Source organism: Agelaius tricolor, unplaced genomic scaffold, assembly GCF_023055355.1.
Source record: "Agelaius tricolor isolate 1412-34295 unplaced genomic scaffold, bAgeTri1.0.p SCAF_2, whole genome shotgun sequence".
Taxonomy (NCBI): Eukaryota; Metazoa; Chordata; class Aves; order Passeriformes; family Icteridae; genus Agelaius; species Agelaius tricolor.
Window position 1 is genome coordinate 11,435,095 of NW_027269262.1, and position 26,628 is coordinate 11,461,722.

General features: G+C 42.2%; 1 protein-coding gene across 3 annotated transcripts in view; it reads left to right on the forward strand.

Moving 5' to 3' along the window:
• SLC22A23 (solute carrier family 22 member 23) overlaps positions 1–26,628 on the forward strand; it is a 108,830-nt gene that overhangs the window by 16,233 nt on the left and 65,969 nt on the right. For all 3 annotated transcript variants that reach the window (XM_071452781.1, XM_071452788.1, XM_071452795.1), the window contains exons 2-3: positions 1,034–1,137; positions 6,403–6,557. In XM_071452781.1, the coding sequence (XP_071308882.1) occupies positions 1,034–1,137; positions 6,403–6,557 (259 nt within the window). The remainder of the gene's footprint in view (positions 1–1,033; positions 1,138–6,402; positions 6,558–26,628) is intronic.

Consider the following 26,628-nt stretch of genomic DNA (forward strand, 5'->3'; position numbering starts at 1 on the left):
CAAACCACAGGCAAACATATCCTCTTACATTTATTCAAGGGTATGAGAGTAACTATCCACACTTTACACATAAGAAAGATTACATTACATGTCTGAGGGCAATGAGGATGTTGGGCTAAAGCCAGGAATGCAGTCTGGTTCTTCTGGTTTCCTCTGCCTCAGAAGAGTTTAGGGGAGCCTCACTAGAAACCTTGTTGTTCCTATCTTTCTCATGGGGATGAGGCAGTGCCCTAGTGACAGGTTGCCTGAAATGGTCCATTCCCCCTTTCTTTGGACAGAAGGGTTAATTTCAGTATTAGCATAGCTTTATTGTGGCAGTTCAGAACCTGTCTGGTCTCTGAGCTGTGAAAAGTCACTGTGGGGCTGCTGTCCCAAGAAGTTGTACTGGGACTTCCAGCTGCTCTGTCAGGCCCCATGCCAGGACTTGTCTTGACAAGCTGTGCCTTTATTCAGTCTTCATCTCCCTTCCACCACCTAGGGAAATCAAGATGCTTTTCTGAAAGCGAAAGCATTGTGACACTGAGAGCCTGGAGCAAATGGCCATTAGGGGTCTGTGGCAAAGGAGCTGCTTTCCCCCACATTTCCAAGCAGCCCTGAGGAGATTAATTGGAGCATTTGCTCTTAAATTGTCAGGTTTGGTGCTGGTGGGCTTTGTGGGGCTCAGGTAATAAATGTCTGGGGCTGGGATGGTGAGATGCTCCAGCAGCACCAGTACAGGTACTGCCAGCACCTGATGGAGATTTCCCCTTAGGCTAACCTCCTGTGGCCTGGAGAGGGGGACCCTTAAGTGTTGGATATTGTCATCTTATAATTAAGGATCTGATAAAATTCACTGAGGCAAATGATTCTCTGCATTGCTCCTTGGGGTCTGGGGGTAGACTTGAAGGGGAAAGCTTTCCTCTGCCATTTCCTTGCACTTGTGCTAGGATTGACCTTTGGAAAGAACTCTACACTGTATTAGTATGTTTAAATACATCTGAGGTATTAATTTATTTCAAATTATCAATCTCTTTTTTTTTTTTTTTTCTTCCAGTGGGATCTTGTTTGTGATTCTGCCTGGAAAGTCCACATTGCTAAGTTCTCCCTGCTTGTAGGATTAATCTTTGGCCACTTGATAACAGGATGTATAGCTGACTGGTAAGTGAAAAATCTTTTAATGCAATGCAACTATAAATAAATAACAGTATTAAATGTTGTTTTGAGTGCTTTCTACTTGATATTCATTAGGAACTTTTGCATAATGGTTTTTAAGGTTCTGAAAGAATCATGATGGACAAACAGTGTAAAAGTGTGTTAATTGTTCCCGAGTAATTTAAATCAAGCTAAGTAGCACAAACTATTTGATGTTTGGCTTACTTGTTTCCCACCGACACAATTTATTGCAGCTGTAAAGCTAGTCTAGAATGAAGTATTTTCTAATTATACAAGCAAAGGCTTTAGTTTAGGGTTGGGTTTTGTTTTCTTAACAAGGAAAGAGGACCAAAAGAAATTGGAAGCTACATTGATTTCACTGAATACATGACTAATGTCAATCCTGTGCTTACACAGTACCTTTTGGTGAGTTGAAAGCCATTTTTTGCAAACTTTTCAATTGTTCTTTTTCTAGAGTTCTTGTTAGGCAAACATTGTGATGTAGTGTTAAGGATTTAACACTGACTTATGTGCTGCTAGTATTGGGGTATTAAGCTTTAAAAGAGTAAATCATAATTCCTTGAATTGAGGCAGTTAAAACATTATTGGATACCCCAGTGTTGCTGAGGATTCAGCTTTAATTTGAAAAGGTGGTCTTGTACTGCTGAAGATGGGAGGAAAAATTACATGGATGACTCAAGTGATTTCAGTGGAAACTTGAAGCATCTCAAACAATAGCTCTACAGTGCTGTCCCAGTCACTTCAGTGCCTTCCAGCAGAGTTGCCAGTGTTGGTGCTTTTAATGGCCCCAAGTTAACTCTTTTGCCATTCATTAAAACAGGAAAAGAAGAGTTGTCTATTAGGGAAATCTTATAAAACCTCAACAACTCGCCAGCCAGTTGGGAGAGAAAAGGCCCCCTGCAGCACTGCAGTAATTTGGATCAAGCATTCCTAGCAAAATTGCATCTTAATTCCTGAATAGTCACTGAAAATCTTTGGGCAAGAGACAAATAATGACTTTTCAGTGAAGTAAGGAACATGCATGAAATACAGTTGAATTTGATTAAAATACCATGAAATACAGTTGAATTTGATTAAAAATTAAAATGGGGCTCCAAGAACCCAGAGAACGTATAGAGGGGAAATGAATGAGGGATCTTGCTTGGCTTTCCTAAAATGGAATCAGTGAAGAGAAAGCAGACTTATTACCAAGTTAGGAAAGTGCTGCTATAATTGACAAATAAGCCACAAATAAGTGAACAACTTGTTGCCTAAGGCACTAAGTTGGAGAGAGAGCTGCAGTAAGCAGATTTAATAGCTCTGTGCCACCAAAAGGAGCATCCTGTGCTTCCATCCGTTTCTGTCCCCAGTGTGTACTTTGTGCTGCCACATGAGCTTGTTGGACCCCTCTGCAAGCTGCTTAGCTGAGCTAATGCAGCATAAAATTACCCTGATTTTCAAATATCTAGAAATGTCTAGTGAATTTAGGAGAATTGGTTTCCAGTTGTGGTACAAAGGAGAAAAAGGGTAACTTGGTGGCAGGAGGGAACAGTGACCCTTTTGTGGATGACTAGAATGGACATGGTTTGCTGCCACCAAGCTGGTCCTCATACTCCTGTTTAGTCCACATTGCCAGCTGATGCCCCTGACACAGCAGAACTCCTGTGCTCAGTAGGTTTTTTGCTGTTTACCAGTAGCGTTTGGGGCTGGTAAAAGAAGATCTAAATGGAATTTACTTTGCTATTTAATCATAGCTTGAATTTCTGCTAAGGTGTGGGGTTGTACAGATTGTATCTGATAGAAAAAGAAAAGTAAGGAAAAAAAGATGTCATTCCCAAGCAAGAACCAGGGAGATTAAACAGAGTAATGCATAAAAAGTGTTATAAAAATTCAAAATCTGTTTTCATTTCACTTATATACCACTCTCCAGTTCAGATAATTAGAAGATGTTTTGGGGTTTTTGTGCCATTAGGGGCTTTGCTTTTCCTCTTTGAAAGATGCTTTTAAAGCAGAATGCGGCCAAAGCATAGAGTGTATTAAAGCAATTTGCTAAGTAAACTGAGTGCTCCGTGCTCAAAACACAGTAGGTGTGCACACTGGGACAGCTCTGTGTGTAAAATCTATAGGAGGAAGGTCTGCAAACATCCTCAGCTGTGGGAAGACCAGCTGTGTCCAACTCCTGAATAAGTTACTTGCTCCACAGGCAGAGTGCTGCTGGCAATTCTGCCTACTCTGGACAGAGCCCGTTGAGGTTTGTGTGGAAAGTTTCCTCCTGGAGCAGGTGGGCACGGTGTTCATGTAGCACCAAGACGACAGTAAATCTGTACCGCTCATTGCCCTGTAGTGCCCCTGCTTTGCACCTTCTCTGATGTTTTTTGGAGCCTTTGAGTAGTTCCAGTCCCAAAAGCAAGAGAGAGCCTGCAAAGAATGGCATGGGAAGGGCAACTTGACCAGCAGTGAGAGCAAAGCTTGGTTATCTTAGGGTGGCAAGGTACATGCGTAGGAGTATGGGAAGAGCAGCTCTTCTCCTCAGCCCATTCACTCTTCCCCTGCAGGGCAACTCTGACATCAGGAATATCTTTTTGATGTATTTGCTTATCATACCGTGTGGGGGCTGCAGATTCTTCAAAAGCCTGGGGTTGCTTGTATCCCTGGTTATTTACCTGTGCAGGCAGCATTTAGCATTTGATCTAGATAGCCGCGTGCGCTGTAGGTGGAGACTTCCATGATACAATAATCTCTCCTGGAACAGTTTGGATGGCAGCAGATAGCATCCTGGGGCTGTTTTTCCAGGGAAATTGTGTATGGTTTAATTTCTCACAAGCATTTCCATGTACTGTTAGACAGATAATTCTGTCTGCATATAAAAGGTGCTTTTTTATGCTCTGAGACACCATCCTGTCAAAACACTGCTGGATCACCACATATATGGCTGATAGCTGCCCTGAAGCTTCAGTTTTTTGAGAAGTGTGCTGCTTGCCTTGGTGAAGAAGATGACTAGTTTTGTGCTTGTGAGGAAATGCCTCTTACCAGAGGGATTTTCTGGCCTCAGTTGGTTTTTATGGGCTCAGGAGGCTCTTGGATTTTCTGATTTTTTTCATTAGCAGCAACCATTCATTTGTGTCACTTGTATAATGGTAGAAGAAATTCTGTGTCCTAATGATGGGTAACCTTGAGCACAAGGGGTGGGAGGAGGGGAAGAAGAGAACTGAAGTATGCCAAGCATAAAGTCCTTTTCAATCAACATCAGGGAATGGCAGGTCAGGCTTGTGATGAGAATTAAGTTCCTAATTCTGAGTGTTTGCATAATGTCTTTCATCTGCAAAACACTTCCACAAATACTAATTGGTATGAATTACAGCTTGGCATAACAAAAATGGGGCTGCAAAATTCTGTGCAGATAGCTGATAATACAAAGTTCATAGGGTTTTTTTTTTCTGTATTCAAGGTTTTACATGAGGTATTTCCCCTCCCTGCCCAAGGGCTGTGTTCCATAAATACAAAATCTGAAGCACAGGCAGCAGCCACTCCCCATGTCCAGCAAGTCCCCAGTGTGTTGTGCATCACAGAGTCACAGAGTCAGTGATGCTGTGCTCCCACCCTCAGCCCCACTGCAGCTCATCTTCCAGTGGGCTGTGCTTGTACCCTGATGGAGAGCAGCCTGTTTTGACCTTGCTTTCTTCAGCTTGCATGTTGGTTCTGTTTTAAAAGCTTTGAATGACTAATGCCAACAAGTTAAATCTTTGAGGGGCCTCAAAGGTGATACTACAGCTAGTAATAACGATAAACCTGTTTTCATGCAAGGAGTCATGACAACATTTTCTTCGGTGTGACTTTGGAAAAGCCTGACTGATGACTGGTCCACTCTTCCAGTTCCCAAAATGCAAAACATTATAATGATGTCTCTTTTTCAGCCCTTCGCTCCTTATTTTATTTTAAGTACTGCAAAATCCAAAGTTCTAATTGTGAATGCATATGTATAATGTATTTTATAACTGCTGGTGACAATCTGCTGAAATAATTGAATAGAAATGCTACAGCATGTGAAACTGGACTAAGTTGTGAGATTTAAATGCTCTTTATTGTGCTGACATCCAACCTGATGGCTGGCTTGCAGCTGACAGTCTGCTTTGAATGGGTCTGTGAAAGCTGCCTACGAAAAGCAAGTTCATGTATTCTTTGTGAAAATGGCATATGGAGCTGACTAAAAGAGATCCTCAGTTCCACTGGAAAACTTGTGGGAGTTGACAAGTTGAAAAATTTTGGAAATCTCCACATAATGATCCAATTCTTGCTTAAAAATAGCCATGTGCTCTGATGCTTCATGTCATTCTCCTTGCATAGAAAGAGGGAGAGAAAAGGGAATTATAAACACTAAACATATGAAAAAGAGATGGTAAAAATTTCATGTTCCTTGGACATGAAACAGCCAAATTCTGCAGTGGCTGCCCCCACATCCTGCGGTAGCATAACTCTTCCTCCTCATCAGCACTGTAGCAATACATGCAACTACAGGTTGCAGCTGCAAAGGAGGGCTGCAAGTCCTCTGCCCCTGTTACCTCTAATGGTTTTTGAAGTTTTTTATTTCTCACCCTATCCTCCAGTTAGGCTGGTTTTGTGGGTCTCTCCAACAGCTATGAGGATACAAAGTGGAAGGACTTGGAGCTCACAATTTTCCTGTGAGTTATATTATCGACTCTCTGAGGCTCAGTGGAGTGACCTGAGCCCTGTTTTGTGTTCAGTCCATGTCGTTAGGCTTCTCCTCAACAAATGAGACCAAGAAAAGTAGTTTTCTGAGCTGGCTGCCCTTGTAGATGAGACTGAAAAGCACATGTCTCTTGGGAAAAGGAAATCGCTGCAGCTAAAAATATATAATGCCATGTAGTATATAATACCATATATCCTTCTGTGCTACTACAGAAAACTCTGAGAAGTTGATTTTCATCTCCAAAGGACTTATTTCTGGCCTTACAGTAGTTCCTAGATGGTTCTTTGTTTATCTTTGTTGTTTTGAAAAGGCTGGTTAAATCAAGCACCAGTACAATGTGCTGTCTCTGCTTAATCCTTTCTGAGATGGACTTGTCAATGTAAAGCTGGCAGAGAAATCTGGGATTTAGTAAGAAAAAAAGGAGAAGAATGGAACAAAGGTTAAAAATGGGTAGTAATATTTGGAAGGGATTGCCTGACTTGTTCCCCTCTTGCCCAGTTTTAATGATCCATTGTGTCCATCCTGGCTTTTAACACTGTTTCTCCATACTTCCTTACTTTTAGGGTTGGTCGACGGCCTGTACTGCTCTTCTCTGTCATATTCATTTTGATATTTGGACTGACTGTGGCACTCTCAGTGAATGTGACCATGTTCAGCACACTCAGGTTTTTCGAGGGATTTTGCCTGGCTGGAATAGTCCTTTCCCTGTATGCGCTGCGTGAGTATTCCTTCAACGCCCATACAAATGGGGTTTTATCAAGTATGAGGTTTGCTGTTCTCTGGCTTCCTGCTTTTGTTCAAAGAGATCAAACCAGAATCATATTGATTGCAAAAGCTTTAGGTCAAATTTTTCTAAGGAGGATTTTTGCAGCTGTCTCTTTAGGTTGCTACAAAGCCGCCTGTGAAGCTGTCTCAGAGTTCATTTTAGAAGTTATAAGGTGGTTTGGGTTTGTCTGTTGTTTTTTAAACCTAGAAGTTACCTGGGTCATAGCCATAATGTATAATGGGAGTAGATTTCACCCTGCAGTATTGAGCTCAGTGGGAGACTGACCACTTTGGCTGCCTCTAGCAGTTTGTACTCTGGCACTTTTTCAGAACTTCCTCTATTACTTGCAGAAATATCCTGTGTCCCTGCCTCAGGATTGCAAAGTTACAGCAAAAATGTTAGAAGACTCTGAAATCCTTTTATCAACTCTTTTTATTTTTGGCTGGGTAATTTTGGGTTCTTTTTTGGATGTTGTTGTTGCTGTTTTTGTCTGTTTCATGAGGAGGAAAGCAATCTCTGAGAGAAACTTGAGGGAAAGCTTGTAAGAAATACTTACATGCTCCCATCTGGAGTGACTAGTAAACTTGTGGCCAGAACATTTGAAAACCCCCTCTGGAGGCCTTACCTTTGGAGAGTGCATCCACGATGCCACCAGCCTATCTGTGTCCCTTGGATATGTTCCAGAGAGCATCTTCTGCTTCCTTGGCTGTTTGTAATTAACAGGTAGCACCACACCAACCAAAGAAAACACAAAATTTTGTCCTCCTTATTATGGCTCTGGAAAAGTATTATCTAATTATATCCTGGAAGTTGCTGTACAGATCTTCATAAAATTTTATTTACTTCCTATTGTGGATGGTATTTAACCCATCAAGATTTAGCATAGTATCCTTACTTTGCACAGAACATTTTGTGGTGTTAAGTTCCACAGTTTTTGTTTTATTTTTGGTCTGTGCCATGGGGAAAGAGGCCTGACTGCAACAGACAAGAGTTTGCTCTGTATTGCACTTCATTGTTATACCTGATATGGTACCCAAGATACATGATTTTTAAAATTCTCTTGTGTTTGTTCATATAATCTATAGTGAGAATCTTATCCCAAAAAATGAAACTACCACTGAAGACATTACACTTTTATTGGGAAGTAATTTAACCTGTGTGGTTCCCATGGGCTTCAGTGATTACCAGTGTGATGTTCAGCTGGATAATCGGCTTGTCAGGATTTTTCACAGCCCAGTTGCAACATGTTAGCTTTTCTTACTTGATGAGGAGTTTTTTCTAACTTTTAAGAGATTGCAACTGATGATTTTCATGGGTAAATGCCAACTAAGTAGAAGTTTGATTCTGGACGTTTTTATGATTGGAGTGAAAGAGTGTATGTGTTGCTTTAGACAAACAATAGCTTATCAGCCCAGGCTTTCATTCAGAAAATGGCATATTCTGGTTGCTTCATGCACTACTTGGTCCAGAGCAATGATTTGAGTCTGCTCTTTTATCCCCACCCCCTCTAAAATTCAGGTGTTTGCTATAACCACTGCTGTCTGGATAGACAATGCCTAAACAGAGCTAGTAGGTGTTAGGAGAGATCTGTGTGAAATTAGCTGCAGGCTGAACATCAGCACACTTCTGTGGAGGTGAGAAAATGTGAAAGATGCAGCACCTGTGCTTCTGATAAATCTTCTGACCTTCTGTCTCAAGAGATGATGGGAGTGAGTTTTTACTGTATTAAATAATTTAAACAAAAAAGAAGTTGTCACCTTGGTATAGAGAACTTGGAGAGAAGTTACCTCTAAAGTCTCAAGAGAATGGGAGTTGTAGGGTTTTCTGTTTGGTGGTGATTTTGATTTTAGTTGTCATATAATCTGTTAGGCTTCCTCTCAGTCTTTACTTACTACCATCTTTCCTGCTGGTATCAGAAAAGTGTGTGAAGTACTCTTATGATTCATAGCTTCTCTTCCCTTTCCCTTAATGGCCTTGATTTCTTCCCCTGGAGATTTGTTGCCCCTGAACTCCCAGCTGGCTGCCCTGAACAGAACAATAGAAAGTGGAAAGTTTGACCTGTTAGTGGCAGCCATTAGCCAAAATTTCCATAGCTACTGTGCAGAAGAAAACTGCATAGGCTTGCATAGCCTGCAATGGTAATTAGTCTGCCTCTGGGATCCTTTTACACTGTGTTGAGCTTGCTAGTTGTGCTTGGATTTATGGCCTGCCTGGGGGAAATTGTAAATAAGAGTTCAGGATGCTTTGGGAGTGAGAAGAGCACCAAAGTGCTGTCTTTAAAACACAGAACTGCCAAGATGGAGTTGCCTTCACCATCCAAACCACACACTTCTTCATAGCCTAGTGCTGTTATCCATGGTGCAGAGTGTGTGCCAAGGATGAGCCCTGCCTTCCATGGAGGGACAGCATGGAGCTGCTGTGCTCCTCTGTGGGCTTTCCTCAGTGCTGTGCTGAGCTCACTTCTTGTGGCCTGCAAGTACAGCCTCTTCTTGCCTGGAGCTGCTCAGGGCTTATCTGAAGGAACCACCTTGGGATGTTGATTTGTTAACCAGAAATTTTGCCTGCAGCTGCCATAGTTTTGTTGGAAGAGGTGTTTCAGGTGAAATTTTTAGTGAAGCTGCAGGAAGAGACAGGCTTTGTGCAGGTGATGATGCTTGCTGTGAGAAGGGGAAGCAGAGGAGCAATGAGCCCAGGACTTTCCCCTCCTGGCTGCTGTGGGTCCTTGCATCATCCAGGAGAATGAAATGCAGCAGATCCTATTCCACTGAGCAAACACATGCAGCTTTGAAAGGCTTTTCTTTCATGCTAATGTGGAACAGGAAGAGCATTTACTGTCTTCCAGAAGTGTTTTCCTGCCTGGAAAGGTTTTCCTACAAATCTTCATGGGTTCCTATGCTTCTCAGCAGTTAGCATACATCTTGTATGGTCAGGGACCAACAAGAATGTTGTTTTTGTCTGTTTCATGTGGGAGCTCAAGAAGCTCTTCCCAGGATGGCACAGTGTCTCCCAATATGCCATACTCAGCAGCAATGTGATGCACAGAGCTGATGCTGCCTGCTTGGTATGCTATGGGTGAGTCCCCTAACATCCTTGCTTAGCAGATTTCTACAGTAATGGGCCACCTCTTGCTGGAGGAGAGTGCTGGGACCATTGGCAAAATATCCTGGAGAGAGTAATGGTGAAGGGATGAAAAGGAGTGCTGTGGCCACAGCGGCTGGAAGGGCATGTATGGGCTGCCCAGCAGCTAAACATAGAAGAGAGTACAGACTGGGGACTGCAGGAAAACAGGGTAAGAGAAGGCAGGGGGAAAGCTGTTTTTTTCTCAGGGTGCCTTCTGTTTGGTATTTGCTGCTGTGTGTAAATCCAGAGAGGAAGGATGGGCATTCTGCCCCTGTTAGCTCAGACGGATGGATGCATGGTGCCACAGCCTGCTGCCCAGCCAAAGGACAGGAGGTTTGACTTTACCCATTGGGGGGAAAGCCCTAAGATGCTCCTGAGAAGAATTGTCCTTTGGACAGGCTGAGAGGAAGAGGAAGAGGAAGAGGTGTGGGAGCCCTGAGCAGGGTCACGGGTGCCTGAGTAATGCCTCTGCTGGTATCTGTGGATTTGCAGCAGCAGCCAGGCATGCCAGTCTTACTGCAGATAGCTCTGCTTGCTGTTGCAACTCACGTGGGTCCTAGTACACTCAGCAAATGTGGAAGTCATGGGAGAGAGCAAATCTGATTACTTTGAGGGTGGGGAGGGTGTTGCAACTGGGTTACTTTCCTCTCACTGGGTCATTGTGTTGGCCCTGAGCACAGAGCAGCCCTTTCCTGGGTGCTTGTGGGGAAGGGCAGATGCTTTGGCTGGCTCAGCACAGCGCCCTTCCTTAGGGCTCCTTGCCATCAGCTGACACCAGAGCTCTCATGGCTGAGGACAGGAGTTCCCCCTTCACCCCCTCTCCTCTCACATGCTGCTGCCCAAGACAGGCTGGTGCCAGCATCTGCCTGAGCCCTCTGCCAGGCAAGCCATCCACCTTCCCTCCGGAGACCACCAAGGGTGCCAATGTCAGTGGATTGTGCCCTCTGGTCTTGTCCCCTGCTTCCTTTGGGAGATCTGCTGGGCACAGTGTCTCTGGTGCTGCCTGAGCCTGGGGGACAGAGTGGGACTGGAGGCTCACACTGGGCAGGGCCATTAAATGAACAAAGGAAAAATAGCGTTCCCTTCCAGCTGTTCATGTCCCGTGCTGTATCTGTTTCACGGTCAGGATCCCTGCTTTTGTCACTTTCTGGAGCCAAAGCTAGGACTTTGGTATTAATTAAACTATTTAAGGGGAAGGAGAGGAAGTGAAGAGATATTTTTCAGGCAAATGCTCCTGGCAGGTTTAAAGAGCTTCCCATTAAAGAGCTGTATGCTGTCACTAATGACTGTACCTGAGCTCAGGCAGTACAAGCCCCAGTGTGGATTTGCACACAATTGCAGGATGTTCAGCAGTTTCATGGGTGACTGAGCTACAGATTATGCTGCAAAATTAGAAAGTCTAGACTTGAATGAACTGGTAAATAAGCTCTGGAAATAGCTTTGCTAGAAAGAAGACGACATCTAAGGTTGGAGCAAGGAAGCAGGGGTGTCCCTCCAATGCATAGTAGCGGAATGAGTGGGCATGTTTCTTCTCTTTCACTGTTGGGAGAAAAAAGGTAGAAACACTGTTGAAAATCATAGGTTGTGTTTCAAAAGCCTGTGGAAGCTTGGCAAAAGCTTTCAGACCAGTGAGGATGTCCAGCTGTGATGCATCTTTCTCATTTATAGCTAGGTCATTCTAACCTGTTACTCCTGCAAATTACACAGGCAGTGATCTGAAAGGCTAAATGTGGCTTCCTAAGATTTTTTTTTTAAATGTGTGTCCTGGAAAGCTAAAGCAGAGTGCTGGAAAGTTTGCCCCTGACTGAAGAATGAGCAAGTGCCAAAATGGAACAGCTCTGAGTGTTGAGCTGCAGTGATGTCAGATTTTTAAAATAATTTTGCTTCCAGTCAGGTGTTAATAGAAAGAGTGAGATTTATGTGGAGTTTTTTTCCTCCTTTATTTTTCAAAAGCATATAGGCCCTGAAATCCTGAAGCATTCCAAGTTTAAAATTGATTTCATTCTCCATTTTCTTCTCATGACTCTTCAGTAGCAAGCATGGCCTTGGCAAGGCAGGTGAAGCACTGGAAACAGCAGGCTCTGAAGCTGTTCTGTGTAACCTGAACTGGCTCAATAAATAACCCTGCAAAGCATTCCCAAATTGTAGGATGTGGAAAACATCTGATTCCTTTCCAGTGCATTGACATGTGAGTTAGCTCTGCAGTAACATGCAGTTCTCTCCACTGACAGGTCTGTGATAAGATCAAGGTTGTTAAGCCACCTACCTTCTGTTTATGTAACCAGCCTGCCTTTGTCTGAGTCACTTGAGGCAGATCTGGTAGGAGTGATCACAGAGGGATCCACTGAAGGAAACATTTTGACTGGCTCACCCTAAAGTGACCATTAATTGTTAAATGATACGGAACCACTTTGTTTATAGAGCCACCACGGGCTGTTCTATCATCGAGCCAGGATGTGATTTTCTGGAAACAGCACAGCTACAATTTTCGATAGCTTTGTGGGAGAACTGTTAAAAAAAAAATAGTATGCAGTAGGAGCTCTCCAGCTGCTCAAAAAAAGTGCTGTGCATGCCTTTTATCAAGTGCCTGGGGGCTCAATTTATGCAAGAGTGGAAAAGGTTATTGGAATTACAGTACTCTCCTCAGAAGTATAAATCTTCCTGTTCTACATTGCTTCCCTCACTTTAGTCAAATCACAACTCATAATGGTCTGTTTGTCTGTTTTTCCTCAGTACTTCTGCTGAATTTCCTTGCCTTTTCTGATGGTCATAGTGGGTATAGGCCCTTCGAGGGACACAATGTCTGCCATTAGGGCAGAGGTGGACCCTCATCCTTATTTTAACCCCTACGCACTGTCTCCTGGAGCAGAGGTGCCCTTGAAGCATTGCTAACATGTTGTCCTGAATCCTTGAAGAAGTGAAGCATAGAAGACACCCCACTTGAAATTAATTTATACAAAGTCTCCAAGTATGCCAAAGGAGAATAAAAGTAGGCTCTTTCTAAAGCTCCTTGGAAAGTTAGAGCATGTTTCCTTGATGCAGATATTGCAGCAAATATAATTTTAATCAATTTTTCTATTTCAGTTGCTGAAACTATTGTGTGTTGACAATGTGACAAAAAGCCTAAGGAATTAATTTTATTTGAGATTCTTTTTGTATGACTGGTCAATTGTGAACACAATTAAGATAGAACACTGCAGTTGTTACACTTGTGATGATGACAATCAGATGAGATTAGAGTACACTTGCAATTTCCCCGGCTCAGAACACAGCTTGCATTTTTACCATTTAAAGTGTCTGTGTTTTTTAATTGTTCCAGAGCAGCTCCAACACTCTGGGTATGCTCAGTCTGCAAAATCTTACCTTCTGTCATGCCACTTGTAACTGTTCAGAACTGTAATTACACTTCTAGGGATTTTTTTAATTTTTTTTTTTTTATTCTGAGCAATGTCAAATAGATTCATAAAGCTGAAAGCTTGCTGCCACTGAAAGGAAATGAGAGAGGCTTTTCTCTTCCTCTTCCAAATTCCTTTGCATTGTCTCAGCTGCTCACACAACTAATGACTACACTTTAAGGGAGTGTTTAAAATGGATCGTTAAATCCAAAAAGTTGCCTTTCACTTGCAACTCTGACCCAGCTGAAGTGGTGTTATTCACTGTGAGAATAAATTGTGAAGTGTCTGTTCCCTCTGCTGGTTTGTTGGGTTTTTTTCCCCTCTTGCTGTAAGACAGCTGCTAAATGGCTTTTTCTTGCTACATGGATCCAAGCTCATGTTCTGCGTTGTGTAGGGTGGCTAGTAGTAAAATCTTCCTGTAACACATGTGCACCCATCCATGCAGGCCATGTCCAGGTGACTTTGGTTTTTTAAATCTTACTAATTTTTCCTACCAGGAAACTAAAATTTTTGCAGAGAGTATCAGAGAGAAGTTGTACGTATAAAGCCCATTGTGCTGAGACTGTCGGCTTACGGAGTTTTAGTTGCCCTGTTCCTCATCTGTGTCCTGGCATTTGGCAGCACTTGAAAACAGGATGGGCTAGTGTTGGAAATGAGAGGAGCAGTGACATTCTCAGGAGTTGCACTGAAGACAGGCAGCATTCAGGGTTGGATTTGTTTTTCCCCCAGATGCTTCTTCCAGTGAGAGCACAGTCACACACACATTTTTTCTGTGTGTGCGTGTGCCAACTTTTTGCTGCAGAAGGAAGGATGCATGGGTTCATAAATCACCTAGGAATGAACACTGCTTTCCTTCCCTTTCCTGCCTATCCCTACAGGTTAGCTTGTCAGGAAAACAAGCCAAGTTATAGCAACAGGATGTGCATAGAGGAAAAGCTGTGTCTATGAGGAAGGTGCATTTAGAAGTTATCTGTAGTGACTTTGCTCAAGTCCAGCAACAAATGTCAGTGCACAAATTCACATAAATATTTATGTGTCTTTCAAGGGGAACCATAATTAAACAAGGCTAGCCAAATTCCCATCCCTAATCACGCAGACATGACTCCTATTTTCTCACTTACAAATAATATAACCCTGTGGGATTTTTACTAGTTCAAGTTAATTAAATTTCACTCAAAGCATGAAATTTGCAGGCAGTGCTCATTGCAGTAATTCTGAAGTGTTGGTGTATTATTTAGTCAGATACAATAAAAAGTTCACTTTTGTTTTAATTCTTCATTTTATTTGTTGACAGTGTACAGAATTTAATCATACAGACCACACTATACCAGTGCTTATATCACTCATTTTTCTTTTTTTTTTAAAGAAAACTCCTTGATATGTAGCATTGTGAATTAATTTGTTCATAAGTTATATGTTGCAATTATTGATGGACCTAACAATGTGAGCTATGTTTTTGTCTTTTGAGAACATGTGGTCCCTTCTTAAATGACTTGTACAGACACTTTTGTAGATTTTAGAGATAAGTTAAGACCTAAGTGCTTGCTAATATCTTGGAAACTTGTTTGTTCACATTCTTTGAATTCTGGTTATGGAATGAATTGTGAGAGAAGAATCAGTTTACTGAAGTCTAATGGATGATGTGCAAATCTTTGCACTACTCCAGTTTTGGATATATCAGCTGTTTGTCTGCTTTAGTCACCTATACATTCAGTATGAAATCTTTCAACTTTTCTTGCAACAATTATTGAATTTAAGCCTGCTAAAAAACCCCAGACAATATATTAGAGAAAAAGGGTGTTTGAAGAAGGTTCAGTGGCTTGGAAGTATAGCTGTTCTTGATGAAGTGCTTGTACTGAACTGTGGAAGAAAGCACAATCCGGTACTTGCATCAGAAATGGATCCGTTTGGATCCATGTTCTTGCACCTCTCTGGGTGATGTCTCCAGCTCCTGGATGTCCCAGCATTTCTCTCTAACTGGCTTGTGCTTGGAGGAATTCTTGGCAGGCTGACAATCCTTGTGGTCTCTCCTTCCAGTTTTCTGCCCTAGTCCCACGGCAGAGACCACTCTCTTGTACAGTGATGCCTCAGCTCCCTCCCTTTTCAGTCAGGATTTAAGTGCAAATACATCTCCATCTGTGGCTTAGCTCACATAATCAATGCACTAGGTTAAGGACATACATTTCATTCTGCTGTTGTTTATTCTCTGAGGAGAATAATCTCTGGCAGAAGCAGCAGGGGGAGAGCAGTGTTTGCGCATGCCTCGGCTCAACTGGGACATGAGAAGTGCTGTGGTGCAGTGGAGGAAAGCAAGCTCTGCTAGAGCACTGTGCACTGGAACTGTGATTTTGTTAAAAATGCAGACTGGAGAGCCTGTGTGTCCTGGTACTAAGGCATAGGTAGGTTATTTAATGTTATTGTTATCCAGACACTTGAGATTAATTCCCTGGGGAAACGAGGAGGGCATTTTCTCTATGAAGCGCTGAGTTCAATAGATATTTAAGGACCAGAGTTGTTGTCCAAAATAAATAAGTAAATGGATCCCTAGAGATTTCTGCTTGATGTGAAACTGCTGTCCAGAAGGAACAAAGTGTCAGCCTGCCAGCTCTTCAGGGACATTTTCCTGAAGTTCCACTGCTGCTTCCACTCAGATTTCAGTTCTTGTACTTGTGGGCACTGTAGCTGTCTCCTGGATATGGAGCACTCGATTAACAGAGTCAGAAGAAGGTAAAGTAACAAAAAAAGCACAGGAAGCAGAAAAGCAGAATCAATAATGTGGTGAGGCAAAAAGCAATATAAGGGAAGAATTTCTGTGGGGTTTTATGCTATTATTATAGCAAACAAAAATGGATTGAAGGCAGGAAGGAAAAATAAGAGCAACTTAAAAACTGTGTAATGCTGGAAGTAGCTTATGTGGTGAAATTGCAACCATTATTCCTAATAGCATCCCATTTTTGTTTCATTTATAGCTTTGACTTTGAAAGGTTTGGTTGGGGTTCTTTGCCTAGAACTTGACTGACTTGTTTTTCAATGCAGAAAGCCAAATCTGTCTTTCTAGGAAGCTTGAGGAAAATTAATTAAAGAGCTTTTGAATTATAGATCCATTAAAAATGACTCTGCTTTGAAAGTTAAATAAATAAATAAAACTGTCAGTGTTTGTCATCTGTTGAAAAAAAATTGTTTCTCTTGTATCTGTACAACGGAGAAACCCAATTACTGAGCTCCAATGCTTTGGAATGTGGGCAGGAGAAGCTTTGATTACATCAACCTTGACTGTACTCATATGAGTCTTTTCAGGTGTCATTTGTGAGTTTAGAATAATGAATCAGCCGTTGTCCCATTCTGTCCAATCAGTTGTCCCGTTCTGCTTTTTTTTTTCCTTTTGTTTCTGTGCTAAGTCTGGAAGAAAATATGCAAAAGCTACTCTGCATCTTGCAAACCTTTAACCTGATAGATTTGAATTCTGCAGGAGACAGACTTCATCCTTTTTAACTGAGTGTTTTATTTCAATAAAAAAGCCTTCATACAGATGCCTTTCCTCCCTTCCTGACCTTTTCTTTAATGGTGGTCTTTCCCTGAGGATAAGTGTTTCATATGGGTCTAGGGTTAGTAACATGTGCCAAAGCAGAGAGGAATAGCTAATGCATGACCCAAAGAGGAAAAATAAAAAAACCCCAGACTATACAGAATGTACCACAACTGCCTCCTCTCTCATGCTGTGATAAAAGACAATGTGGCAGATATTTTTCTAAAATAAGGAATCTGCTCCAATCCAATGAAGAATAATAGCAGCAATTAAATATTTTGTGCCCTAGTTGTTTTGGAAACAAAAAAAAAACGGCCAGACAAAGCTGGCAGCACGTCATGCTGGCATGTGTGAATGTGAGTAGCACTGCTGCCTTGGTGCTGTCCTTTGCTGGGATCCTGGCAGGGAGGTTTTCAGTACCTGGTGGGACTTGCATTGGGCATACCATTGCTTTTTCCTGACAGGACAGCTTTGGATTTGACTTCTGACTAGGATACTTTTATTTGCCTATAATCTCCATCCCTCCTTCAGGCCACAGAAGCATGTCCTGCTTGCCCAGTGCTGCTCAGGTGCCAGCCAGCAGCTGCAGTGTGGCTCTGCCCACAGCAGTGCTGTGCAGGTGGAATACCTCAGGAGTGAGAGGCTTCTGGGAGAAATAACCCACCTGCCTGTCCAAGCAGGACAGAGCCTTTTGTTTATATGTCTGATCCTTTCTGCCCTGATTCTGGGAGTAGTTAAAATCTCAAAATGACAGTGCAGGAGGAGCAGGCTGGAGCTGCTGCCCTGCAAGAGAATCTGGCAGCTGCCCAGGGACAGCCTAAGCTGATCTGGCTCTGCCTGCTCTGGGAATGTCCATCCTGCCCTGGCTGGTGTTCCCACCTACTGCTGGCCCTACTGATTCAGCAGTGTAAAGAAGCAGAAAACACCTGATTTAGTTGTTTGTTTGGTTTTAAGTCAGTTTTCCCCTGGTCTTTCTCTTTCCCAAAGCTCACTGCAGGGTGGAATAAGCATAGGCAAAGGTGGAGAGAAGGACCAAGTGGCTGGGGAGTCAAGGAGAGAGAAGGGACTGCAAGTGCCATGGTATAAATTTGCCTTGCCATAATGCCCTGCTGTAGAAGCAGTTTAAGAGCCCTTGTGGCTTGCTTTAAGTGCAAATGAATCAAGTCCTGCAAGCTTACTGCAGCAACCTCGGGTCAGGAAATTCCCTTGGTGTAAACAGATTAGTCTGTTGCAAGTCATGGTGAAGCTTGACTTAATTCAGTGTGGGTCATTCTCAAATGTGGGATTTAAAACTTATTTCTTGCAGGCTTCTCAAAGATTAGACAGTGTTTAATTGTATCTTGGCAGAGACAGCAGGTCTAATACATTGAGAAACATATGTCTAGGACAGGTTGATGCTTCCTTTCAGGATAGCTGTCTTTGAAGGAGTAGCAGATGGAAGTCCTTCCACCTTTTCTAGGCACTGACTAAATTCAAGAAGAGCAGATAAACTGGCAGCAGAGAAAAAGAATTCTGAAAAATAATTTACAGAGATCTGTATGGCTTTAACTTTATTTATTTAAGCTTTCACAGTGAGAAGCCTGGCTTTGGATTTATTGAAAACTTCTGAAGCTCAGTTGGAGAACCAAATATGATCAGGCCCTAGTTACAAGATTTCCACTTTTCTGGCTGGCTTTTCTTAGCAACATCCAAATTAGTGAATAAATAAAACCCTTCAGTCTGCCGATGACAATGAAAAATCTGTGATTCAGACCAAAACATCTTGATCATGAACTTGGCAGTGCTAACCTTGGAGAGCAGAAATGCAGACCATCAATCTCATATTTCAGTACTGTAAAGAGTTGCTTTGAAAAGGTCATTTTGTTGCTGTCCCATCTGTTTTACTCAGTAAATTTCACCCTTCAATGAGACTAAATTTTATTTTTTGGCTTTGGGATTAGAAAGGTTAGGTCTTGAACTGGGGGGGCAGAGATGATGATGTTTGTGTCTAGGATAAAGATGCTGAAAGATGTTCTCTGTACTGAATTATCTGTCAAGCTCCTATAACCTTGGTCTTTTACTTAGAACATTTTCAAAGTCTTTGGGATTGTCAAAATTTGTGATGGTTTTGTTTTTGCTTGTTTGGTTTGGTTTTGGTTTTTGTGGTTTGGGGGTTTTGTTGTTTTCTTTTGGTTTTTTATTTATTATTTCTGCCTTCTGAATTAATTTTTGATTGCTAGTTAGGTAGCTTCCTGAGAATGTCTGACTACAGCATGCTCATTTCTATTTTAAAATATACTGTGTGAAGTAGGAAATACAAAAGGAAGTTTCTGGATTTATGTGTTTAGGCTTCAGCTGTGTCTCCTGTTTGCTTTGTTATAAATGGCAGTTCTGAAAACTGTACTCACTGAAAAGTGAGTTTCACCTTCCCAACAGTGGAATGAAAAATAGTGCTTCTTGGAGAAGACATCTATGAGAAAGGTACACTACAGCACTTGTTATGATGTATTAGGAGTATTCACTAAGATTTATCTGAAAACAAGTTTTCCCTGATGATTTTGAATTGTAATACTGGTTTGCAAAATGTTATGCACAACTCTAATTTCAAACAGGACTTTAGTGACTTAAATTAAAGCTACTACTGCAAGAAGGCTAAATGCCAAAGCAAACAATATTTAAGCTGATTTTTGTAATATACTGCAGGCAGTTACACTTGTACAATGTGTAATTGGTATAAAATTTGGTACTTTTGAAATCTAAACCTTGAGACAATTTCAAGACAGGCCCTCAGTGTAAAATTCATTAGGTTTCATTTCACTTAACGGTAAATGTAAAAGTACCACACATTTGAGAAACCTAAACATACAATTTGTTGAAAGTTCCATTTCCTGTTTGTTCTGCAAACTGGTGAATGAGGACGGAACAGGATGCGGTTGGCAAAGCCATTCCATGTTGTCTGTACCTGAAGATCTTTGCAGCAGCCCAGGTACCTCTGGAGCAGCCCAATCCTGCCCCAGCACAGGCACCTGTGGAGAGAGGTGCTGTCAGTGTGCTGTGGCTCTGGGTGGTAATGTGCCCATTCCTCAGAATACTGGTGATCCCCTGAAGGTCTTTAAGGAAAAGTCTTACTGCATGGGAACTGTGCTGCAGCTCTCATCCTGTTAAGATACTGATGCTCAGTAATTATGGGATATAGCTGTTAACAGGATATTCCTGTTAATGTGCTCACCATTAGGAGAAATGTGTCTGCATTTCTGTCACTGCTCCTAAACTCCCAGCCTGGGGAATCCCAGCAGCTGCTGGTGCAGGGAGCAGCAGCCCTGCTCACCTGCGTTCCACTCTGCATCAGCTTCCTTTCTGCTGGCTTAGTTCAGCCACATAATCCAGCCAACAAATTAACAAAAATTCAATTTGCGGAGCGATTTCCTGCTCTTTTGTTGAAATATCCATTTAGGCAGCAAACATATGCAAATGTTGGCGGTAAATGTCAGGGGAGGTGAGAGTGCTGGGAGGTGGACTTTTGTGATGGGGTGACAAACTGCATCTGACCAGCATTATCTCCTGAAGCTAAATCTGAAAATTGAACAAAGGTGTAGCCATACATTACAGCTCTCAAAAACCACTGCCAGTGTCAGAATTTTCTGCCACGTGTTGACACCTCCTGAATTTTGGCAATTTGGCTGGTTTTGTAGCTGCACTCAAAATCAACTGTGCAAGGTGATGTGGCTTAATCAAAATAAATCAAAAATATTTCTTGAAATATTACTCCCACACTGCCTGTTTCTGTGCTCTGTTTTTTTGACAGATCCACCCTAGGATTATTGTGTGTTTGCAATAGCAGTGGAATTGGGAATAAGGGAACCATAACCAGTAGCATGCTCTTTCCTTCTCATACCACAATGTCTCTGTGTTCAGGGTGAACTATACTTTGAGTTTCTTGTGTACTGCAGAGTACATTTCAGGTGGAGCAAAATCAAGAGGGAAAAAACCACAGCATCCTTCTGTGAGGAAAATTGACTTCTTGAAGTGTAAAATTTTCTATTGGCATCACACAGCCTTGTCTGACATGGCTACAGTCTTTGCACCCCCCTACAAGAAGTTAAAGAAATGATGGGTGAGGGATAGTGCATGTATGGATTGCAGCTGAGCTGGCCACCCTCCCATGGAAAGGTCAGGGAGAGGAAGAGACTCTCACTGAACTGTTTTTAGTGGCAAGTTGTGGTCTTTCCTTCATTTGGAATTCTGGAATACTAGTAGCAGACCTAGCAAAGATAGATGAGTGAGTGAATGGCAGCAAACAGGTCAAAGGCACATGATGAAGCACCAAAAGGAAAGATTGGCATATGGGAGGATGTGTCTTAGAGGAGGGGAAGACTGCCTAAAAATAAATATATGTAAATAAAAATTAATATATATATATATGTTTGTGTATATGTATGCACATATAACACTCATTTCTTCTTTAAACTGTACTCTACTGTGATAGAAACTTTCTATAGAAAATATTTGGCTTCTCTGGCATCTCCCTGTGCTGCAGAAGCCATGGTGTTTTGTTTTGGATCACATTTAATGTCTGTGGTCTCTGGAGATGATGTGTTACTTTCAAATGCAATAATGTGTTGCTTTTAAATACTTATGTGTGTTTTATTCCTCATGTCTGGATTCCTGGATCACGTTTACATTGCAGATTCTTTCCTTGTCAAACTAGTCTGTTGTATCATGGGAATCCTTAAGCAACAAGGACAGATTCAGTGAAAGCAGATGTCAAAATATTAAAATTCCTCATGGGATAGAAACTCCCTGTCCCACGCAGACAGCAGGTATGATCTATTGTTGGCACAGTCTCCCATGCAACTCCTTTACATCTCTTCCTCCTCACCAAGTTCTTAGTGACCAGAGAGTGGCTTTCAGAAGACACTGCAATCCAGACTGGCCTGGAACAGGCACAAGGTCTGACTCTGGGGGATGTCCTGTACAGGGCTGGGCGGGGCTCCATCCTTGTGGGTCACTTTCAGCTCAGTATGTTGTGATTTGATACTTGTGTGCAGCATGGACATTTGGTGGGAGAGGCAGCTGCTCCCCAAATCTGCAGGCATCACTCCTGGTGTCCTGCATACCACTGAAATTTACTGAAACAAATTCCCAAGTGCTGGCGTCTGCATTTTCTTCATTTCTATTTTGTCTTTTTGCCAGGAGTTGGAAGTATTTAGTCTTTTTATGTACCTTATCCCCTTAAAATAGTGTGGTGAAAAAGCACAGTGCAAACTTAGTTATTCATGTGATGATAAAATTGATATAAGATCAGGTGGTCAATTGACAAGCAGTAAACACAGGCTTTTAATTCTAGAATGGTTGAGTGCTTAGTTCCTTTTGTAATCTTAATGTGTTGCATGTGACATAAGAGGAGATTTTGTGTATGTGCATGATCTCTTAGGCTTGTTTGGAGTGATGGAAATTCCTTATGGTGGCACAAAGCTGCTTTGCTGTGAACCTGGAGCCTTTGACATTAAAACCTTGGCCATCTCTCCACTGTCACTTGCATTGCCTCAAGCACTTTGACGCTGCTCGTGGAGCTGTGGTGAGGGACACAGAGGGAGCTACCCACGCTCCTGGGAATGCCTGCTTGCCAGATAACAGCAAAAATTGGGCTGGTACTCCAAAACTGTGTGTAAAGATGCATGCCATGCAGTGCCTGGCCAGTGGGTACACAGCCATGTGTGACACAAGAATGTTTTCTTGTATGATAGCCACAGACTAATGGAATGTGGCTGGAAAGCACAGGGAGCATGTGGGTGGGTTGTGGAGGTGGTGTTTTGACCTCTAGTCCAGACTGGTCTTCTTATGCTTTCCTAAAGAAGTATAAATTTTTGGTTTCTGGTTTATGTTAGCAAAGGGTCACATAAATGATGCATGTGTGGATGTTCTGTCATGAAATCATAATAAAAAAGTGCAATGGCAAAATCAAAACTCCTGGCTTCTCTGTTAATGTTTCTACATTCTAACTCATAATTTCCAAGTTAGAATGTAAAACTGAATTATTTCTCAGCTTAGGGAAGTTTTCTTGTTTAAAAAAGATGAGGAAAAAAAGGTCAAGTCCCAAATGATGCTATTGCCTTTAAGTGTTGGTATGGAAAAAGATTATGGGATGCCCTGCAGTCAGCAAATCCGTTTTGGTCTGGTTTGAGTGCTCCTCACCTGACCAAAAGCACATAATGTGTGTGTATGTGTGTTTCTGCATTACTATTGATCCTAATTTCCAGGCAGTGCCACTTAATGGCTTTTGCTGTTTGGAGACAGGCCTGGGCTGACTTTCCCAGCCATGCCAGCGTCATCTGTCCCTGAAATGTCCTCCACCCCAGCAGCCACCACTTCTCCCCAGGGTGTTTGCATTGCTCACTGCACTCTTGGTTTCTTCCTTGACACAGCTCCTTAATGAAACACCTGATGAGTCAGTGTTAACTAATCTCACTTGGGTGTATGGCTGTCACCTCCCTGGAGAAGTTCTGTCTGTGTCTTGAGAATGCCTTGAACCAAAGTCAGGTGGTTTGCATTCAGCTGCATCTTCTTTCTCCACATAATTTTAGAATTTGGTACCTGTAGGGATAGCAAATTGGAAGTGAAACTGGCACAAGCAGAAGGAAATTCTTCCTCAGGCAGCACTTTTACATAAGAAGGACACTTTAGAGATGCATATTGAAATTTATTTCATCTTTCTGCCCCATTAAACAAGCAGTTGGTTTTCAACAGCAGCTCACAGATGAATCTGAGTCAAAGCAGGATGATTAACTGGAGGACAGCCAGCTTGGCCATTGTTGTCCTCTCCTGTTTAATACTCAGTGTATAGTGATACATGCATTAGAGGCTTCAAACTCCTCCCTTTGAGAGACAATAAGTAAATTAATCTGTTGAGAAATTGCTGAGACTCCAGCTTCCCTACCAACATTTTCATTTAACCACGTTGAATACCGCTAGCTGGAGTTGCTCAACTCAATGACTCACAGCCAAACACTGTAAAACATTATTTTTGCTTTTCTGCATTTTCTATCTATAAATGGGTGGCTTGAAGTTCAGTTGGGTTGAATACACTGAGGAGAAACTTAATTCCTGTCAGCTGATAACAACTATTCTTCATTCAAACCCAGAAGAGGCTCTTTCACTCACAAAACTGGGTGATCTTTGCATGTACATATCAGCAACCCCAAAACTACCATGTCTTGAGGGCACACGTGCCCATCCCTCTTCTGAATATCTGAGTTTCGGGTGTTCTAGTGACTAACCTGACTTTAGAAAGGCAAGGAGTGTCTCTTCAAACTCCAACAGGCCTAATCTCTTATATCCCAGTATTTGCCATCCCAATTATTTTAAAGGAAAAATAGGTGTACTTAAAAGCCCTTAATCATGTTCATGGTCCCTCTTTTGGTTTGTTGGTCAGGGAAGAAAACATACTCTATACTTATGGGTGTTGACAGGAGAGAAGATAGAAAGATGCAGGAAAATGCTACTGCTGTGTACACTGTGCCTCTTAGCCAATTTAAACAACCATTTTCATCAATTTCCCTTTGTAAGAACAATTTAGAAAATATAACTGTTGCTATCCACAGGGAAGGGGAAGTGAATCTACAAATTGAAGTTCAAGGTTATTGGCGCTCTTATCTGTCTATAATATGGGTATATGTCTCTGAGCTGCTGAATATTTTTATTGCTTCTGGTTTAATAATTAATCTGCCTTTTGGAAGCTGCAGGCTTTTTGCCTGGGATTAATGCACTCTTAACATCCCCATGTCTACCACCTTGTCCTGAAAGCTAAGTGGTACCACAAGAATCTGCTGCAGGGGGCTTGTTCCATCTTTGATCGTGTGTTCCTATGTCTTCATAGAAAGCATTTTTAATCCCTCTCTGCTGCCAGGCTCAAACATAAAATCTCCAGTGCTGTTCTACAAATCTCTTCTACACCAGCTTGGAGGGCTGGTGCATTAGCAACTAGCAATGGTAAATGGCAGGTTTCTCTGAACTAGGCAATGAAGGAAGGAGTGTGCGTGACAGAAAGGGCTGTTGCATGTCTGTCCCCAGCTAGGAGTGGGGAAATGTGTGCCTTTGAACTCAAATCTTCCTGCCTATGGGATTAACTCCTTCCCCCATGTCAATGACTGGGTCAGTTCAGGGCCTTTCTGTGCTTTCTTGGGAGAGACCTTGTTTGGTGAGATGTTACAAGGACCTGTCAGCAGGCACTGCAGTTTTTTGGTGCCTGTGTACTTTGTGTATTTCCCCTCCTATCTCGTTGGTGTAGAATTAGTATATAATGTCTGTTACAGTGAAAGTGGGGTGAAGCAGGATGCTCAGCTGCTCCCATTTGCTTATGAAGATCCCAATAGGTTTCCTGATAGAATTCTCTGAAATGTGGAGCTCTTGCTTTTGTCAAGTGGGAGAATCAATACTGTGTGCCATGCTCTGCCCTGTTCACCATTCTGATTTCCATCAAATGTCAATGATGCCTGCCATGGATTGCATGTTGTGCATGCTGCAATGTGTCATTCAGGGGGAAGAATCTCCCTCCATCTGTGTGTTGAGCATCCTGCTAGGCAAGATGGGATGAAGGAAAACATCTTTTATTCTTTAAGGTGTGCTTGATGTATTTCTGATCCCTGTGATAAAGGGAAGAAGAGAAGTGAGGCTGGGATGTGGGATAACAGAAGTGTGGAGAGCAACAGAGGCAGCACACTCATCTCAAGGTTGCTTTTTTGCTTCTAAGAAGGAAGTGTTTTGATGAAGGCAATTGCTGTGGGGCAGCCAGTTATGCAAGCCCTCCTAACTATGAATAGAGGGATACCTCTGTGGGAGAGTGCATGAAGCAGAAGGAATGAAAATAGGAGCTGCTGAAGCTGCATCTGTGCACTGGGGAGAGGGAAGGACAAGGAAACTTAGGATAGAAACAAGTAATAACAGGATTCTGACTCAGTCATGTATTTCTGAAACACTGGAAAGAGAGATGAAAACGTGGAGTCCTGATTTTTAACAAGACTTGTTTCCAGCTAGTATGTGGAGCGACTTAGTGGCTGATATAAGCCTTTTGAATAGATCCCTTTCCTGTTGTGTTTGCACTTGATTTTTTTCCTATATACAGAGCTTGAATTCCGAAGGTCTCTTCAGCTCCTCCAATTGCATCTGAGCAGAATCTTCCTTGGTGGATGGTGCTTTTTCCCTATTTGTACCAGCAGGCCATGATGTTTACCTTCATGGCTGAAGCCATGGTTTTAATCCAGGTTTCCAGAGGCAAAGAGTTATGTTTTTCTGCCTCATTGAACTGTTTTTAATTCAGTTAGGGCATTCTTCAGTCTCCAAAGAACATTGTACAGGTTGTCTAGAAGTAATGGAACAGCATGGTTGTACAGCCTCACTGGTGGGCAAGTTTTCCCTTAAACCAGGCCTGTGCTGCTTTGTTCCCTGTGGAGCTGCTGTAGCGGCACACACAAGGAGCACTGGTTGCAGTTGATGGCTGTGAGGATCACTGGTACTATTCTTCAATCTGGAGTGCCTCTTTCCTCGTTTCTGTCAGTCTGCAGCAGAATATCTGCCTCTAATGCAAGGGTGCCCCATCAGAACAAAGTCATTGCCATTCCCATGGCAATCATAGAAATGCAACATTCCTAATTTTATTTTAACTGTGGTTAAGCACACAAATTTCTAGATTTGCAATGTTATACAATTTAGCTGGGTCGGTTGCTGTAGCAGTGACACTTTAAACCATCAGAAATACTGCTTCTTTGTTGTAAAGCCATGTGGATTTTACATTATAAACAGTAATTACTAATTTCATTCTCTGAAATTTAGCTTTCTGTAAGGAATAGTTGTATAAAATGAGAACAAAGCCCTAACAGCTCACAGTTTAGTTGTGTTGGTGATGTGAGTTGGTTAGCACAGGCTCAAGTACTCTTCCTCCCAGGGGCTGAAGAGGATGACTTTGTGCTGGGATTAGACACAGCTTCTCTTAGGGAGCTAGTTCTGT